This window comes from Eucyclogobius newberryi, unplaced genomic scaffold (assembly GCF_026437365.1).
Source record: "Eucyclogobius newberryi isolate DKJ021-1_F unplaced genomic scaffold, fEucNew1.0.hap1 SCAF_22, whole genome shotgun sequence".
Taxonomy (NCBI): Eukaryota; Metazoa; Chordata; class Actinopteri; order Gobiiformes; family Gobiidae; genus Eucyclogobius; species Eucyclogobius newberryi.
Window position 1 is genome coordinate 19,319,605 of NW_027315857.1, and position 12,722 is coordinate 19,332,326.

Below are 12,722 nucleotides of genomic sequence, written 5' to 3' on the forward strand. Positions count from 1 at the left end.
AGAGAAAGTTACGCCCTGCACACACCGACAACAGGCGCGACGTGTTATATAACTTGTATAAAACCACCGGCTCGCGCTCACAGGAAGTTCCATAACCAGTAAAGACTCGCATCAGGCGTTACCTCTGAACGAACAATAAGTAAGTGCAAATTTAGTTTGTTAATGTCGGTGCTGATCATGTCTGGGAACCATTCTGTGTTTATTAGTACATTTTGCACTTGCATTCTGTTTATGATCATTATAACGTGATGTAGCTCGGTTTGTTCCTTGAAACGCTTGATATACATATATAGAGCCTGTATTATTATTGCATTGGATGTATTTATCTATGTGCGTCTTATCACTTCTATGCACCGCGTAGATTCATGCATATAATGTCTGTCAATGTCAACTTGAAGTGCATTCAGCTTATTTCAGATGGTTGTTGTTTATCAGACTATTTCCTGAGTGCTGTTGTTCGTTGTTTCTTCATTTCCTTTATTCCAGACCACAAACAAACACACAAACTTACACCAAAATACCTGTTCTTATAATGGAGTTCTGTTATTATAGTTATTATCATAGTGGGCCAAGTATTGTGCCTCCACTTATTGACTTCACCCATAATAGATTTTTTAAAATTTGTATGATTATTATTATTTTGTTATTGACAAAATAGATCCACGACTTCACCTTTCCTCCTTTGACGCGGCAGACGCACGTCACGCACGCTTTACGCACGGACGCTTTACGCACGAGACGCACGGACGCAGCGTCGTTCCGTGCTCCGTGCTCCGTGGTTTACACCCTAAACGCCGCCGTCCGGTTATGGCTGACCGCGGCTGGTTCCCGGTGCATTTCGAGTGTCCCGAGCTGCTCCCGGGCCACGAGCGGAAGGTCGAGCGCTACTGGCGGAATCGTCGTAAATCCGGCGGAGGAGACGTGGGCGGTCCGCCGCGCAGAGACGAGCAGGGGGTCTACTGTGTCTGGTTCAAGGAGCAAAGAGGTATGATCTGACACAAACAACTCTCTTTTTTGTGCCATTTCAGTCTGGAAATGTATTCTGACGCAAGAAAAACAAATGTTGTGACAGGAGCACTTTCGTTTTCGAGGAAGGGAAACTTAGACCTCTATTTGGAGACAAAACTAAACTTCTGAACGGGATACATAAGAAATCATAACACTGTTGGATGCATCGATGACATAATTCATGACATTCAAGACATGATTCGATGACATAATCATATTTGTTTACAGACACGATCCACATGATTGTTTACGTGCTGCTTCAGGGTCAAAGTGTCATGTTTGACCACGTGACAAATGTACTGTAAAGATGCAAGTTGACAAAAATAAATAATAAAACAAGATCCAATAAGATGCAGATTGTTCCTGGTTAAAGGTTATAATGACAGAGCAAACCTAGTCTCTTAGTAACTACTATATAGTAATTAAGTTAGGTATTTTGTTTTTACATAAGTAAAACTTTGATTTGGTTAGATTTGAAATACCTCTGTAGTATTTGAATACAACCATTGCAAAGAGTTTAAAGTATCGTGTTCAGTGTCTTTTCATTTTGACACACCCAGGATTATAATCAAAGCATTATAAAGAACAGCGAAGCATAACGTCAGATATTCCAGAAATAATAAGGCAATAATTTTAAAGTTATTTATATAGAGATTGAAATGGGAAAATGAGACAAAACAAGTATTACACTTAGGTTTACTACACAGTTGATATTTAAACATTTATAGAGGCATTAACAATGAAGAGAGGACTGAAACTGCTTAACTAAGAATAACACGCTTTTTAAAACATGTAGGGCTGTATTTCTTTAGTCTTTTCTTGATTAATCAGTCGATGGAGTCGTAATCGACCAAAATTTGTATTTGTTGACTAATCCTTTTACATTTTAAGGATTTAATTGGGACAATGAGAAGGTATGGAGTAAGTTAGCTGTGATATTTTGTATTTTTAGGGGTATTTATATGTAAAAAGGCAGATCAAACTCATGATTCATAAAATTACTCCGTCTTTATACATAAATACATAGTTTCCTAGTCCTTTTTTCTGCATTCATAGTTTTTTGCATGAACACCAATGCAGTTGTAGTTTTTTTGATTGCAAGTTTGGTTCATTAACATAAAGATACTTTATGGTTTTTAAAGTTTATGCCACACACAGAATCAGAAAAGGTTTATAGCCATTGCCAACGAACAAAATTCACAAACGTAGGAACTTTGGTGATTCAGTGCAACATAAAACAATGAACAATGATAAAACAACATATATAACATGTCTTTGGTCGACCACGGCCTTAAAAACGTGTTCATGGAGCTAGAGAAAGTACACATTTGGGTTTGGGACCAGAGTATTCTATCATGTACACTCTTGTTGTAAGCCTACACAGAGTTTAGCATTTGAAATAGTAAAACAGATGTATATTATTGTTGTTACAGATCAACTTGAAGTTCTCCGTAGGAAGACTCATGTGGTGGACGTTGGAGATGCTTCACTCACGTTCGATGTTCGAGAAACCAGCGACAAACGGGGACCACCGGAATCTGACCGACCCGAGACGGAGTGGACAACAACTACAAAGGTACAAAATGAGAGGAAAATGAGTCCAAGAAAGATTAGATTTGATTATATTTTAGATGTATTGTTTTTATTGTTAATCATGTAAAGGACAATTAGCACCGTGTCCGTAGGTCTTATTGTCATAACTACAAAACCAAGAAGATCAATGGGATTTACTTCTCTGCGAAGGCCATTGGGTCAGCTATTCATGGATTTCCAATTATTTATGCAATTTTGAGGACTTTTCAATATTATTACGATTCAAAATTGTTTTTAATTGGTGAAATGACAACAGTCCAAATTTTATATCACTTTGAAATCCCATGAATATAATTAAATTAAATTAAATTAAATAAATCTCTACTTGTAAATAAAGCTGCAACTAATAATGTTTTAGTAGTTGACCAGTCCGGAATTATTGTTTCTCTATTAATCAAACAATTATTTATATGTAAATTGAGGTTATTAAAATCCATTTGTAACCAGATTAAGGTAAAAAAAAAAAAAAAAAACGCTGACTGAAGACGGATTATTTACAAAAAAGATTGGCGTTAATGATTTTTTTTTCAAAATCATGTAAAAAAGAAAGAAAAAAAAGTTTTGTATTTATGGTTTATTTTTTACTGTTTTGATTAACAATTCCATCTTTAAAAAAAAAAAAAAAAGATTATTAAAATAATCATCAATATTCTTAGTGGTCAATTAGTCCCGATTATTCTTATGAATCCTCATTTTATTGTGTAATTAAATTCACTTTCAGATCTCAATCAGTTTTCCAAAACTTTCAGTCCTAAAGCAGGTCTAATTAAGTGTTTTATTTTTCATTTTAATGCAACTTCCTCTCTTTGACACAGACCTCTACTTGTGCAAGTCTTCCTCCCAGTGGTGAACGCCATGAACTACACGTGGATTGTTACCTCCTCCGTTACCTAAAGGACTGTCCAAAAGCTGACAAATGGCTCCACGAACAGTTAGCACGTTTGCACTGCACGGCCGAGCTTTCCCCAGAACACGAGAGCGTTGTGGTGAAGTTCAGTCGTGGTACTAGCAGTCACGATAAAACCAGCGCCGGTAACTGGAAAACAGACATCGATGCACTTTTCGAGACAGTAAGAAGTCGTTACACCTGCCACTTTGAAACAGACCCTCGTAGAGTGAAGTCTTTGCTCGAATCAAGCAGCTCTCCGACTGCTGATGATGTAGAGGTGTACGGCGACGTGGGCTTGGCTGTTGTCGTTGGAGAAATCGCTCAGGTCAACGCTAGAGTGAATTCAGTGCAAGAAAACTGCAGTTCCAAAGAGAATCGTCGACTTGTTTTGCGACTTGGTGAGGCCAGATTGCGGCTTTTGTGGCACCGGCTTGAACATAGTTTGGAGAGAGAATTCCCAGAAGTGGAAGTGTCTCGGGAAGAGGGAGGTAAGGTAGTTCTTGAAGGCAATGCGGCTGAGATAGTCCAAGCTGATGAGCACATCAGAGCAGAGCTTGACAATCAGGTGAAAGAGAGGACGCTCTCCGATTTTAACCAACGTTTTTGGTCCTTTTGGGAAAAAGCCTGTGTCAAACCAGGAATTCTTGATGATTTTGCAGGATTAGGCGTTGAAATTGAACTAATGGCCCCTAATTTACGACTCTTTTCTTTCTCGTCTGCAAGTCTGGATGACGTTGAACACACTTTACGAACAAAATTTAAGACAGAAGAGATTCCTGTCGCAAACGTTGCAGCCGTAAAGTCACTACAAAAGAAAGTCAGGCCAACTGTGAGGAAAATGAACCGTGACACATGTCGAGTTCAGGTGTTTGCTGATTTGTCTGATAAGATTATTTACATAGTGGGCCACGCCAAAGAGGTTGAAGAGCTGCATGAAATCGTTACTCAGGTTTTAGAAGAAGAAAGTAAAGCAGTAGAATTAGCAGGTTGGTCACGTAGCATTGACTCGCATGAGGCGCGCGACAGACTGTTACCCGACGTGCCAGTAGAGGGAGACATAGAGGGAGCCGCGAGTTTGGAGGGGCAGACCAGAGCAGCACCCAAAGGCACAGGGGAGCAGACCAGAGCAGCACCCAAAGACACAGGGGAGCAGACCAGAGCAGCACCCAAAGGCACAGGGGAGCAGACCAGAGCAGCACCCAAAGGGGAGCAGACCAGAGCAGCACCCAAAGGGGAGCAGACCAGAGCAGCACCCAAAGGGGAGCAGACCAGAGCAGCACCCAAAGGCACAGGGAAGAGCGTGAGAGTTGACAACATACAAGGCACCATTGAGACGCAACAGGTGAGAAACTAAAATCTTACAACTGCGTTTCTAACACTTCTAAAATTGTGGGGTATTTACCCTATTTTCCGCACTATAAGGCACACCGGATTATAAGGTAAATCAAGCGTAACAAAACGTGTACCACACAAAATCGCTTCGAGGTCAGTAAGCACAAGCAGAATTAATCCATATGTAATGCGCACCAGATTATAAGGCACATTGTCGGTTTTTGAGAAAATTAAAGGCTTTTAAGTGCGTCTTATAGTGCGGAAACTACGGTAATCTATACGATTGTCAATAACGACAGTAGCGTTAAGGATGATAAAAAACAACCACTTTCTAAATGAAACACTAGAACTATGAATGCACCAATAGCTGGAATCAAACCACCAACCTTTAATAACGACTTTGGATTAAAACAAAAGTTCATACAAAAATGTTAAATTAAGCGTCTGTTTTATTCACGATGTTTTGGCTTTGCCTTTAATGTTCCACAGTAAAGCACAAACTTTGACTCTCTTGCATTTATTCAATCAGGCCTTTGGGTGTGCATTGAAAAACATGCATTTGTACTATGAGTGGTCGCGCCTCATCCCAGATCTTACCTGTAACTTGGCCTGATGGTGTCGCCATGGAGAAAAACGAGAAAAACTGATTTCTCACTTTCCTAACTCAGTCTGGAATCCTTCTTATGAGTTTATAAGAGCTTTTCACAACTTTCAGAGGCCAGAGCGGAGGTTTCGTCGTCACAGTAATGCTAACCAGAGCTAGCATACTGGTTCAATAACAATAAAAACTGTGAACATTCTAAGTTAAGCCATTCGAAGCTACTTTTTTCAATTGATTACATTCTGTGGATTCTCTCGGCCTTCCCCGTGTCGTAGGTGGATGTGGTGGTGTCTCCCGTGTGTGGTGCTGATCCGCGCTCCACTCGCATCGGGAACTGTTTGTATGAAGCCGTCGGACCTCAGCTGACCGACAGTTACTCCACACAAGATGGAGGAGAGACGCCCGGCGCCTCGGTGCTGGTGGAGGGTTTGACCGGAGCCACGTTTAAGGCTGTGCTGTTTGTCCATCTCCTCAAATGGGACAATGACTTCGATGGAACGGCAGTCCAGGTAAAATATGGGTCAGGGTTGTGGGCTATGTGGCCAGTATAATCAAGACTTCGATAGGTTTGGCAATAGTACAATCAATATAATTTTCAAGAAGATTAGTGAAAGGTGATAAGAATAGTGATTATTATACAACACCACGGTCTAAAAATGTATGACAAAATATAGAGATTGGGATCGTGTCTGGCCTAATTAATTTAAGATTCTAAATGCTAAACTTAGAGTCTAGTGATAAATATATAACTATCTAGTGATAAATATATAACTACCTAGTGATAAATATATAACTATCTACTGATAAATATATCATATATATAGTGGCTGTTTAAGCTCTTTTGTTCACTTTTTCACATTGGATATGGTATTCCTAAGGATGTTTTGCACATTTGTAGCAAATGTGGTGGATTTTGCCAATAATATCTTGTTTGTACGTTTAACCCCATGCTCTATTGGAGGAAAGTACACATTTACAAAATGTAAATAAGTAATAAGTAAGTACCACATCATAGACCAGGGGTGAGAAAACTACGGCCCGCGGGCCACATGTGGCCCGTTTGTCTTTAATCCGGCCCGCCAAACATGCCAAGTAATATTTAAAAAAATAAATGTTTCTTTTTTACCCTCAGGCATCTGTCTGCACTTGTATCCTTAATAAATATGACGTGAAATGAATTAGATAATAGATTCAATAGCCTATATTTGACAGAAAATTGTATTTAATATTTAATTTGTTTGATTTTTTTTTTCACACCAATAATCGCGGGCCGGCCCTCCGCTACTTGCCTGGATTCGAATATGGCCCTCGGAGAAAAATAATTGCCCACCCCTGTCATAAACAATATAAGAGCTGTGCTAAGGGCATTAGAATACAGTAATAATAACGTGTAACATATTTTCTGCATGAACAGACACTATAATTGTGTGTTTTGGGTATTTCTATTCTAATAGTTTACATTTGACCCATATTTCCTTCCATTCAGGTCCTGAGGCTGGAGGTCAGTGAAGTCTTATCGTTGTGTGAGAATCGGGGCTTTAACTCCATCGCTTTCCCCATTCTCGGAGCTGGGATTGTTTTTGGTTTCCCGGTAGAAGTTGTGGCACTAGTTTTACATGAAGAAATTCACAATTTTGACCAAAGACGAACCAGAACAACTCCATTCAGAGTCAGCATCGTCTACCCTCCAAGTGATCCCACGTTAGGAGAGGTAAGATTAATACAAATAAATAAGTTCTGGCTCATTACAATGACAAACAATTTATGAAACTAATTATTTTAAATGACCTTTTCTTCTCTGTAGACTTTAAACTCCATCCAGGATTCTGTGCAGCGTACCGTTGCCAAAGGTTAGTGAGCATCTTTCATTCAGTCACAAACTACTGCTTAAAAGACACATCTGCCCTGGGGCACATTGGCAGAGACGTGGCAGTCGTTCTGTTACAATCACAGGGGAAAAGTGGGCAGTGTTCTCAATGACACAACAATAATGTGACCCGTAAAGAGCCGGTATTGAATAGTTATAGGAATATAATTCTGCCGTGTCAGGACATAAACACACATTGTTGTAGAAAACAAAAAAATCTGCAATTAAAAAATATATATAGCAAAAATAAACACTTAAGTAGTCAGTTGTTAGTGTTTATATTTAGTCATATAATTTGATTTCCACCCTCTACAGCTCAAATCGTATTATATTACACACAATAAAAGGTAATATTGATTTCCAAAATATTGTTCCATCCATAATTTATTGAGTAATAAGTTGATGTAGTAATTATTGAGAGTACTATCACCCCAAATATCTAGGTATTAAAAAGATGAGGCCGTAATGACTTTATGAGTGTTTAGGCTTTGTTATCGTGCAGTTTGAGCTGTAAAGACTTGAATTTATTTTTATTTATTTATTTATTTAATATGGACATAGCATTGGACGAACCAGATGCTATATTTTAAGTGTTATAGCAAAATAAGCTAATTTTCAACACCTGTCCATAGGAGGCTTTTAGAATTAAAACAATAACATTTACAGACTATATACAATACATTTCATTTTATACATCACCATGTGCACAGTTCTGTCCTGATTTCAGCCATAGTTTCAAACACCTAATAAAGGTGCTCATGTCAGTCTGCAGTTTTAAATGTGTGGGGAGTTCCACAATCAGGCTCCAGCAGAGGAGAAGCTGGACTGTCCAAAAGAACCACACAGTCCCCACTCACAGAGGCTCTGGTGTTTGGAACCACACAGTCCCCACTCACAGAGGCTCTGGTGTTTGGAACCACACAGTCCCCACTCACAGAGGCTCTGAGCCGCATAAACATACAGCAAACTAGTTTTTCGATGTGCAGCGCTTCAGTTTAGTCAGTCGTCGTGATATTTCCCGCGTTAACAGCTTGAAAATGTGTTATTGTCCAGACGTTCCGGACTCGGAGACGATGCGGATCATCCTTCTGGGAAAAACGGGATCCGGGAAGAGCACTTTGGGCAACAGCATTTTGGGAGAGGACTTGTTCAAGCCAGACGACGGCCCCAACTCTGGGACGAAAACGTGCCAATCCCACACCAAGACGGTCAACGGCAGGAACGTCACCCTGATTGACACTCCTGGTTTATTCGATTCAGAGCGACCAGAGGAGGAGCTGAAGCTGGAAGTCCTCAGCTGTCTCACCGAAAGCGCACCGGGCCCCCACGCTTTTCTGATCGTGCTGAAAGTCGAGAAATTCACCGCGCAAGAGCGAGCCGTCATCACCGAAATATGCCGGTACTTTTCCGACGACGCCTTAAGGTACGCCACGGTTGTTTTCACCCACGGCAACCAGCTTCCTCCGGGAATGACTATCGAAACGTTCATCCAACAGAGCAAGAGTCTCGGCAAGTTTGTCAGAAAGTGCGGTAACCGTTGCCATGTTGTTGATAACACATACTGGAACGGCGACCAGCCAGACTCATACAGGAATAACCAAATTCAAGTAGAGGCCTTGCTTGAAACTATCGATCACATGGTAAAAGGAAACAACCGGGGATTTTATAGTAATGAAGCGTTCAAAGCTATGGAGAGAGACATTCAGAGCGAGATGGAGGTGGTAAAGAAGGAATCTCACATTTATATGCCACCGGAAGAGCTCCGAAAAGAGGCTAAAAAGCGCTTGACGGAGCGGTGGCTGATCACTCTCTTCAGCATCAGCACAGGAGCAGTGCTCGGCTTCTTTTTTGGCGTTGAAGGGTTTGTCCGGCTGATCCTGAAACCGACCTTAGTCAAACAGATGGCGCACAAGTTTGCCAGGGCGGTGGGGTTTGAGCCGACGGAGCGGGACCTGCTCGTCGTGGCGGGGGTGGCGGTGGGCTTGGCTGGCCTGGGTGGGGGTGTTTATGGAGGGGCAATCGGAGCGAGTGCAGCCGACGAAGCCAATTCACTGGAGGAGGCTTTTGAGAGGGTAAAGAAGGAAGTAATGGACGTTAGAGAGTGCGGTCTGAAAGCTCTGGATGACATTAAATAACTATATGAAAGTACAGTCTTTTAGCCGTATTCTAATGTTCTCTAATCAAAAGCATACCTGGTGTTTTGGTGAAATGAATATGTGACGATATCGTACTGTGCTATTCACATATCGTAACGTCCCTGTTCTGGGTATGCAATATGATATATATAATATGTATAATATATGTATAGTTAAAGGTGTAAAGGACGATTTTTTGGCCCAAATCTGAGTCTTATTTCCTCGTGGCGTGGTCTGCCGATTAGTCCTGCCAAGTATCAATCATGAAACACACCTACCGCTCACCTGCAGCCGCGTGCGGCTCGTCCCACGTTTCCGCGTGTCTAAGCGCAATGATCTATCCTAATATAGTTCCCTCAGTGTACAGGACAAAATTAAGACGGAGAAAGACTGTTCGAGCTCAGAAGAGACAGAAATCTAAGGGAGACGAGAGATGCGATGTGATCCGTCGCCCTAATAAACAAACGCACGTGTGTTGTATGAGTCCGCACGGGGTGTGTGCTCATGCACACTTCCACCTGAGTTCCTAAATCGGCGAAAAATCGTCCATTACGCCTTTAAAATTTGTCTCAAAAAATGCTTCAACTTTTTTTTAATTCTAAAAATTGATTTTCAAACAGGCGCTCCAATAGTTTACTGAAGTAGATGTCTTGATTGAGGTTCAAGTATTGCACAATCAAGGAATTTAAAGCCAGAAAGGATTGTTACTGTTGTGTGTTTGTTTGTTTGTTTGTTTGTTTGTTTGTTTGTTTGTTGTGCACAATCAGTGGTGGATGTGTTTGTGTTCACATCTGCTGCCTCAAATAAAGAAGGGAGAGGGTACTTCTGTTTTTAATATGGCGCACTTTGAAAAATGATAGAAGCGTCAGAAATGATGTAACTGTTTACGTTTACTTACTGTATGTTGGGCTTCTTTGTCAGATTCTATATTTTTGTAATATTTTGATGTACGATGAGGTACTTCACAATCTTGTTATATTTGTGATGAAATCAGCACAATGTTCATTTGTGCCAAGTTCCACATTTGCACAAGAAACGATGACGTGTCCTTAACTTTAACTAAAATACTTAAATATTTTCAATTGTAAACAGTACATGGAAATAAAGGTGACAGTATTTGATCTATTTCAATTGTCCTTGGTGATATTTGTTTGAAGTTCCAACTCTGTCCATGAGAGGGCGCTCTTGCCTAAGATCGCAAGAAGATATACTCTGAAGTACTAACACATGAGAAGATATACTCTGAAGTACAAACAGATGAGAAGATATACTCTGAAGTACTAACATATGAGAAGATATACTCTGAAGTACAAACAGATGAGAAGATATACTCTGAAGTACTAACATATGAGAAGATATACTCTGAAGTACTAACACATGAGAAGATATACTCTGAAGTACAAACACACGAGAAGATATACTCTGAAGTACAAACACGTGAGAAGATATACTCTGAAGTACAAACACATAAGAAGATTTACTCTGAAGTACTAACACATGAGAAGATATACTCTGAAGTACAAACAGATGAGAAGATATACTCTGAAGTACTAACACATGAGAAGATATACTCTGAAGTACTAACAGATGAGAAGATATACTCTGAAGTACTAACACATGAGAAGATATACTCTGAAGTACTAACACATGAGAAGATATACTCTGAAGTACTAACAGATGAGAAGATATACTCTGAAGTACTAACTCATGAGAAGATATACTCTGAAGTACTAACACATGAGAAGATATACTCTGAAGTACTAACACATGAGAAGATATACTCTGAAGTACTAACACATGAGAAGATATACTCTGAAGTACTAACACATGAGAAGATATACTCTGAAGTACTAACTCATGAGAAGATATACTCTGAAGTACTAACACATGAGAAGATATACTCTGAAGTACAAACACATGAGAAGATATACTCTGAAGTACAAACACATAAGAAGATATACTCTGAAGTACTAACACATGAGAAGATATACTCTGAAGTACTAAAACATGAGAAGATATACTCTGAAGTACAAACACATGAGAAGATATACTCTGAAGTACAAACACATAAGAAGATATACTCTGAAGTACTAACACATGAGAAGATATACTCTGAAGTACAAACCCAGGTACAAACACATGAGAAGATATACTCTGAAGTACTAAAACATGAGAAGATATACTCTGAAGTACAAACACAAGAGAAGATACACTCTGAAGTACTAACACAAGAGAAGATATACTCTGAAGTACTAACACACGAGAAGATATACTCTGAAGTACTAACACATGAGAAGATATACTCTGAAGTACAAACACACGAGAAGATATACTCTGAAGTAAAAACACATGAGAAGATATACTCTGAAGTACAAACAGATGAGAAGATATACTCTGAAGTACAAACAGATGAGAAGATATATTCTGAAGTACAAACAGATGAGAAGATATATTCTGAAGTACAAACAGATGAGAAGATATACTCTGAAGTACAAACACAAGAGAAGATACACTCTGAAGTACAAAGACAGGAGAAGATGTACTCTGAAGTACAAACACAGGAGAAGATATACTCTGAAGTACAAACACAGGAGAAGATATACTCTGAAGTAAAAACACATGAGAAGATATAATCTGAAGTACAAACACAGGAGAAGATATACTCTGAAGTACAAACACATGAGAAGATATACTCTGAAGTAAAAACACATGAGAAGATATACTCTGAAGTACAAACAGATGAGAAGATATATTCTGAAGTACAAACAGATGAGAAGATATACTCTGAAGTACAAACACAAGAGAAGATACACTCTGAAGTACAAAGACAGGAGAAGATGTACTCTGAAGTACAAACACAGGAGAAGATATACTCTGAAGTACAAACACAGGAGAAGATATACTCTGAAGTAAAAACACATGAGAAGATATAATCTGAAGTACAAACACAGGAGAAGATATACTCTGAAGTAAAAACACATGAGAAGATATACTCTGAAGTACAAACACATGAGAAGATATACTCTGAAGTAAAAACACATGAGAAGATATACTCTGAAGTACAAACACATGAGAAGATATAATCTGAAGTACAAACACAGGAGAAGATATACTCTGAAGTAAAAACACATGAGAAGATATACTCTGAAGTACAAACACATGAGAAGATATACTCTGAAGTAAAAACACATGAGAAGATATACTCTGAAGTACAAACACATGAGAAGATATAATCTGAAGTACTAACACGTGGAGTTAGTCAAGTAAGTAATGGGCACGCCCCTCTCTCTCTCTCCC

General features: G+C 39.4%; 2 protein-coding genes across 2 annotated transcripts in view; both read left to right on the top strand.

The window, feature by feature from the left end:
* The window catches only part of col4a5 (collagen, type IV, alpha 5 (Alport syndrome)), a 362,461-nt gene that overhangs the window by 19,098 nt on the left and 330,641 nt on the right, over positions 1 to 12,722 (top strand). The gene's annotated exons all lie outside the window — the stretch shown is intronic.
* On the top strand, positions 753 to 10,531 carry LOC140371400 (uncharacterized). Its single transcript, XM_072458512.1, has 7 exons — positions 753 to 985; positions 2,442 to 2,584; positions 3,417 to 4,832; positions 5,699 to 5,932; positions 6,910 to 7,134; positions 7,228 to 7,273; positions 8,344 to 10,531. Exons 1-7 carry the CDS (start codon positions 808 to 810, stop codon positions 9,423 to 9,425), a joined length of 3,324 nt encoding a protein of 1,107 aa, XP_072314613.1. The 5' UTR covers positions 753 to 807; the 3' UTR covers positions 9,426 to 10,531.

What these genes read in the sequence shown, in the direction of transcription:
- LOC140371400 (XM_072458512.1), top strand. Translation starts at nt 808, where the DNA reads ATGGCTGACCGCGGCTGGTTCCCGGTGCATTTCGAGTGTCCCGAGCTG. An exon ending in CTGGTTCAAGGAGCAAAGAG is followed by an intron (nt 986 to 2,441) that starts GTATGATCTGAC and finishes TTGTTGTTACAG; the next exon opens with ATCAACTTGAAGTTCTCCGT. An exon ending in GCAGCGTACCGTTGCCAAAG is followed by an intron (nt 7,274 to 8,343) that starts GTTAGTGAGCAT and finishes GTTATTGTCCAG; the next exon opens with ACGTTCCGGACTCGGAGACG.